The sequence below is a fragment of the Caretta caretta genome, chromosome 5 (genome assembly GCF_965140235.1).
Source record: "Caretta caretta isolate rCarCar2 chromosome 5, rCarCar1.hap1, whole genome shotgun sequence".
NCBI lineage: Eukaryota > Metazoa > Chordata > Testudines > Cheloniidae > Caretta > Caretta caretta.
The window spans coordinates 25,137,683-25,144,394 of NC_134210.1; the positions used below are offsets into that span (position 1 = coordinate 25,137,683).

Below are 6,712 nucleotides of genomic sequence, written 5' to 3' on the forward strand. Positions count from 1 at the left end.
AAAGTCTTATTTCCCTGAACACAGTAGGAGAAAACAGCAGTTTCCTTGCTCACAATTTCCATGCCTGCCTTTTCAGTCAGTTCTGTGCCCCAAGAAGGTCTGTCTCAAATCCCTCTCAGGGCCGTGCTTACACCCACTTCCCTCGCTGTGTGCTGGCTTTCTCTTGCTTTCACACAGACACACCAGCTGCAATTAGTCAATGCCTCCAATGCCTACATTTGTAATCAGCTCCCAGGAAAACCCCTCTGCCCACATGGCTTAGCTTCATCTTCTCCTTGCATACGGCCTAGTGCCTCGGGTGGTAGCTTCTACTACCTCCAGCTAGCATATTCCATAAAGGAGCCTGACAGCACCCATCAGCTTTAACAAGATCTGTGATTACCTATAGCTCAAAGACACACTTGATGGCAGCCATTAACACTTTCCAGTATAACAGTAGGTATACAGGGGTAAGATACTGGTCCCACTGAAATCAATGTGCAGGCAGTACAGCCCAGAATCCATGCTATTGACTTCAGTGAGGCCAGGATTTCACCCCTGATTTCTCCCATTTTTGATGAAGATCCTGTTTCTACGTGTTCTGATTCCTCTATAAGCAATATTTGATGGACAGAAGAGGTTTTTATACAACTTTACTCTCCCTATATTCTTAAAAAGTAAGCACCCTAAAGGACAGCTCAATTAAAAGTAGGGGACAAAAGGTAATATTTTCAGAAGCGCCTAGGCACTTCAGAAAATTTTGCCCTAAGATTATTTTTAAGCTACAGCATCCTCCAATGTTTTTTGTGGTACATAATGCAAAATAGCATTTACATTGACATCATAGTGTATGACCCGTCACATGCTTATTGTTGAAATACTGGACATGTCCTACATTGACTGGACATGGGACACAGGACATTAGATGTCAAATAACAGATGTCTCGTAGAGACAGGTGGTCACCATACCACACTTCCTGAGTTTCCGTTTCGTAGAAATTAAACTATTAGTCTTAAAGATCAGTGCATAGAATTATACTCTGTAAGGGTTCCATATCATTGGAGAATGGCTGTAGATCCCAAAAAGCATCGGCGTTAAACTCCAAATGAGTTAAACATGCATCAGTCAGTCATTTAAAGATGCTGATCGAAAAATGAATATATTTTTGTGCTAAGTTATGTTGCATTTTTCTCTGTAGCAAGCCTACAGGCTGTTGAAAGATTCGTTGAAGTCCATCATAGACACCTATGGTGATTTTAGTGAGAAGGCAGCTGAAACTTACCATATCATGGGCAGTATCTGCCTGGCAGAGGGAAAGATGAGAGAGGCTTACCAGCTGTTCAATAAGGTAATTATAATTACATTGCTAGTGATTTTCTTGGATTTACTGCCTCATAGTGATTGAAAATGTAAATTAATTTTCCAAACTATAAATCCTGCTAGAGATATCAGGCTTTATTTCTCTATAGATTCTCAAGGAGTCTGATGTGAGGATCTTATTCATGTTAGTAATGAGATTTGCCTACATCAACCTGCCATCTGTGCCAAGTCCACACAAAGGGATTTAGAATCAGCAGGTAACTGAAGATACAGCAGGCCAGCAACTATGTAGCATACTTACTCCCTTGCAGAACCCCTGGATACTGGATTGGCTATCTATCGGGATTTAACAGTGCTGATGAACCGCCATGACAACTGCTACCACACAGCTGGGGAGAACCACTGGAGTTCCTTTGCTAATATGTAGATAACTAGGCATAATCAGTATTTGTGCAACTTGGTTGATTTTGAAGTTGAGTTATACAGTGTATCGCTTCTCGTTCATTTTATGCTAAACAGTGTTTGCAGATTCAAACAGCTGTTTATGGACCTCGCAACAGGAAACCGAAAGAGATGCAAGAGCTCCTGAACGCATTAGAGAGGTGATCTCATCAACGTTGTTTTTTATAATGTAATATTGCATATTGTCAAGATGTGGTCCCTGTCTCAAGGCATGTAGCAGCTTGCTAGTAACAAATGTCCATATGCAGTACTGAGTCTTGTTTAATATAATGAACAAAATTAAATAGGGATTTCTGGGATATGGGGGGCTTGGTCTCTGTGTTGCAGATCTGGAGAGGCACAGCCCAGGAGTAGGGAACCAAATGGCTTTAGAACACCTTTGTGCCATCTGGATTCTAGGCTACTGGGGGCGGGCAGCAAAATAGCCCCCCACCATAAGTTAGAGCAGCCTGTAAGCACAACCTGCCCAGAGTTGCCAATGGATTGTACAGTAGTCCAGCTACCCTAGAACATTCAGTGCATTGCTGCTCCCTCTCCTACACACCATATGTTACAGGGCTGCTTATGTTGACACCTCACTGCTTCTGTGCTGCGGGAGTTTTCCCCTCGCTTCTGTAAAGTCACTGTATATGGCCACAGCAGCATAGATGGTATGGAGTGGATGCCAGAATCGGCACCTGGATATTTCATACAATGCAATTAACAATGGCACCAATGGAGTCTTTTGCCATTTAATTAGTAGGTTCTAATTTAAATCAGGTTAGCAGTGCCTGAAAGTTGTTACCGTCTGATATTTGCTCAGCCAAAACAGGTTTCTAAAATTTCATAGGTCATTTATTTGTACTGAATTCTATGCTAATTCTCCATAAAATCCCCATCCTGATTGACTGCTGCTCCTTTAGAAGTTAATGTAAGGATTAGAGACTAGGTCTGCAACTGTGAAAATTAAGCTTTAAACTGTAGCAATTTCAGTTAGAATGATATTCTGTATTAGCCTTTTTTGTGTCATTCATTGATTTAACCCCTGAACTGTAAAACATACTTGCTAAACCTTGTGCTGCAGAAATTACTTGTGTAGAGTACTTTACAAGACATAGTTTAGACAGGTCCCTGCCACAAAGAGTTTACAATTTAAACTAGTTGCAGGTCATTCTTTGTTTTCAGTCCATCCAAGAGTGGGAGTAGATAACACTGTAGAGGATAAACAAAGAGCGGGTGGGAAAAAGAAGTGGTTCTTAAGGAGAGATCTAAAGAGAGCTAAAGCGTGCTTAGTACACAGGAAACAGAAGCATAGGCTGTGTGACACAAGGCACAAAGTCATGAGTGGAAGGGACCAAATAGCCATTAAGAAGAGAGTAACGGGCAGGCAGAGTGTCTAGCAGGAATACAATAAAGTGAAGGCTATGTGGTATTAACTATTTGTTGGCCCTTGGCCAAAATGTTAACCAGTATTCAGTAGCCCACTTGTTTCTGTTAGAAATCGATGTGTCAATATTTCTTTCATGCAATCCTGTTTATTTGCAAAGGATGTACACAAAGTCCTGTTTCTCTGAACACGATAGAAATAAATGACAGCAGGCAGTTTCCTTGTTCAGAAATCCAAATGGGTCTTCTCAACCAGCATTTTGTATAGTTCACGCCTGGCTTCCTCTCAGGACCAACCTCACACTGCTTCTCTCACTGCCTCCTGGCTTTCTCCTCCTGACAAACACAATGCTCTGCCAATCAATGTCTCAGCCCCTGCATTTTCAATGTCTCAGGGAAGCCCCTTTTATTCTACCTGAGTTAATTCTTGCTCAGACCTTTCTCGCCTTGGATGGTGGTGTCTATTGTTTTAGCTGTCTTTCTCCGTAGAAGGAGCTTAATTGCTTCTTCCATTTACCCTAAATAAAAGGAGGCTGGCGTGCCCATCAGCTTTAAAGTCTGTGACTGTCTATAGATCTAAAAACTCACTTGATGGGAGCCTTTAACCATGGCAGCATAACCTTGTTATCAGCAAAGTGCCAATAATGCACTCATCCCTCTGAGGCACAGGAGATAATGCAGTCTTGCCTCCAGAATTTACATCCTAAACAGCACGGGAGAGACCATAAGTGAGAGAGTTAAAGCAATTCCCTGTCACCTTTGGAAAACCTGACGGAAACACTGATTGTCTCAGTTTCTCCAGTACTTTACATGGCCATCCCCGTGGCACCACGTGCCCCGTGGCACCACGTGCCCCGCGCCACTCCCGGAAGCGGCCGGCACCATGTCCCTGCAGCCCCTGGGGGAGGGGTGGGGCAGAGGGCTGTGCGCTGCCCTCGTCTGCAGGCACTGCCCCCCGGAGCTCCCATTGGCCAGGAAAGGGGAACCGCAGCCACTGGGAGCTTCGGGGGAGGTACCCGCATGCGAGGGCAGCGTGCAGAGTCCCCTGCTTCCCCACCCCCAGGGGCTGCAGGGACGTGGTGCCGCTGCTTCCGGGAGCTGCGCGGGGCCAGGGCAGGCAGGGAGCCTGTCTTAGCCCTGCTGTGTGCAACTGCCAGGCCAGACCCCGCAACCCAAAGCCCTCCTACACCCCAAGCCCCTGCCCTGAGCCCTCTGCCACACACTGCACCCCAACCCCCTGCCCTGAGCCCTACATTCATGGCCCTGCATGCAATTTCTCCACCCAGATGTGGCCCTCTGGCCAAAAAGTTTGCCCACCCCTGATCTAGACAAATGGATAAGCCTATAACTTGTATAACTAATCTGAGCAGTTAAGTGTCTCATTTTATAACAAGGCAGGTCTGCTGACATTCTCCTGTTTGTCCAGTAAGTAGAATTTTCAGGGATATGTAGTCTACAAATAAAGGAATAGGAAAATGCCAAGAAAAATAAAATGAACTAAATGTGTTTCCTCTACTGTAGGTCTCCAACTGTCCATGAAGAGAACAGACTTGTGAAGTAGAAAAGACAGATGGTGCTAAATCATACTGTTGGCAAAAATCTTGGATCCTTAGCAATTGTGACAGCAGATGAAACCAGAAACTAAGCTGGAAGATTAATTGGAGAACTCAAGTACGTTGTAGTTGTTATAATCAATTCAACAGAAAGTTCTGTAAATGTTTGCTTTAATTTAGGAAAAAGCATCAACCTTCTAGGTAAACTTCCCCCTCCTACTCTCCTTTCATTTTCTTTCTTACTGTATTTTGAAGGTCTGGGTCTAACGGTAGCACATCAGATGTTTTACTGAGTATTAAAAAAATGGGCATAAGTTACAAAAGTTGTGAATGCAGGACTCCCTTTGGAAAAGATATTTGAATACACGGTGACACATATTTAAAAATATTTCTTTTGAAGACATTCTAATCGTACTTTGATGAATGGGTCCTGCTTTTGAGCAGGGGGTTGGACTAGATGACCTCCTGAGGTCCCTTCCAACCCTGATATTCTATGGTTCTATGAATGAACGCAGAATATACCCAATGGAGAAACACAGATTGGATTATTTTTCCCCCGGGCTATTGGTACACTGGCCTTTTTATAATCTAACACACACAAAAAAGTAAATTTAGTGTGTTAAATTTAGTCTACTTTTAGCACTTCAGCTAAGAAGGCTGAATGCCTCCTTTTAATGTGAAATTCCTCTTTAATGCTTTGCCTTCACTACAAAATCTTCATCTTAGAACACAGATATGAAGAGTTGAGTTTGCTAGTATAGTGCTGACCACAACTATGCATTCAATGTTAGACAGTGTTATAATCATGATTTAGAAGCCTAAGCCACTTTGAAAATGGGTCTTAAGCACTTTTGAAAATGTGATCCAAAGATAAGTCACATTTTATCATTGTGGAACTTAATCATTAAACCTAGGATTCAACTTGAGGCATGGGTGCATGTCTGAGCCAAGAAGGATTGGGGCCAACATGCACTACATTCCAGTGATCTTATTAGCATAATAGCCACTAGCCAGTTGTTACAAAGACCATAACCCCCCTCCCTCCCCCAGAGGATTTCCCCATGTTTGTGGACTCCTCCAGTATTAATTTAGAAGAGCTGAGGTCTGTGCTCCGTAATGGCACAGAGACCTTAGCATAGGCCAGGCCCCCAAGATGCAAAGAGAACACTACATAATGCAAACAGTTCTGAATGTTAATAGAACTGTTTAATTACAAATGATTGTTTACTCATTACTGGCTGCTAGTACTGTACAGATTGTTTTAATTTCTTTGGGTCTTCTTTCCAAGATCACTGTTGGTAGCAGATAGACTGTTATACATTTACATATGAAAATAGTATGTTTAGTGGCCTTAAGGCTTATATTCAAAAGTAATCTTAAGCCACAACTATGTCCTTGAACACAACACCAGGTAATTCAAATCAGAAATAAGTTACATTTAGTAAGTCATGCACTCTGTTTCATTACATTAGTCACATGGGACTAGATGCAAGTCATTCTTAGCACCTATTCAGCACTTCACATTCCAAGGCATCATACACCTAGTTACTGAAGTCTCCAGATGAATATTAATCTTTCTCCTTTGCTGAAGGGGAAACTATTAGGAAAAGTTTCAGAGTAACAGCCGTGTTAGTCTGTATTCGCAAAAAGAAAAGGAGTACTTGTGGCACCTTAGAGACTAACCAATTTATTTGAGCATAAGCTTTCGTGAGCTACAGCTCACTTCATCGGATGCATACAGCGGAAACTGCAGAAGACATATACACACAGACCATGAAACAATACCTTCTCCCACCCCACTCTCCTGCTGGTAATAGCTTATCCAAAGTGACCACTCTCCCTACAATGTGTATGATAATCAAGGTGGGCCATTTCCAGCACAAATCCAGGTCTTCTCACCCCCCCCCCCCCCACACACACACACACAAACTCACTCTCCTGCTGGTAATAGCTCATCCAAACTGACCACTCTCCTTACAATGTGTATGATAATCAAGGTGGGCCATTTCCAGCACAAATCCAAGTTTAACCA

The 6,712-nt window shown here is 42.9% G+C and overlaps 1 protein-coding gene across 3 annotated transcripts in view; it reads left to right on the forward strand.

The window, feature by feature from the left end:
- Nucleotides 1-6,506, forward strand: part of TTC23L (tetratricopeptide repeat domain 23 like) — a 29,511-nt gene extending 23,005 nt beyond the window's left edge. For all 3 annotated transcript variants that reach the window (XM_048850354.2, XM_075128419.1, XM_075128418.1), the window contains 3 exons: nucleotides 1,179-1,328; nucleotides 1,820-1,902; nucleotides 4,649-6,506. In XM_048850354.2, coding sequence (XP_048706311.2) covers nucleotides 1,179-1,328; nucleotides 1,820-1,902; nucleotides 4,649-4,688 — 273 coding nt within the window. In that variant the 3' untranslated portion in view covers nucleotides 4,689-6,506. The remainder of the gene's footprint in view (nucleotides 1-1,178; nucleotides 1,329-1,819; nucleotides 1,903-4,648) is intronic.
- The last annotated feature ends 206 nt before the right edge of the window (nucleotides 6,507-6,712 follow it).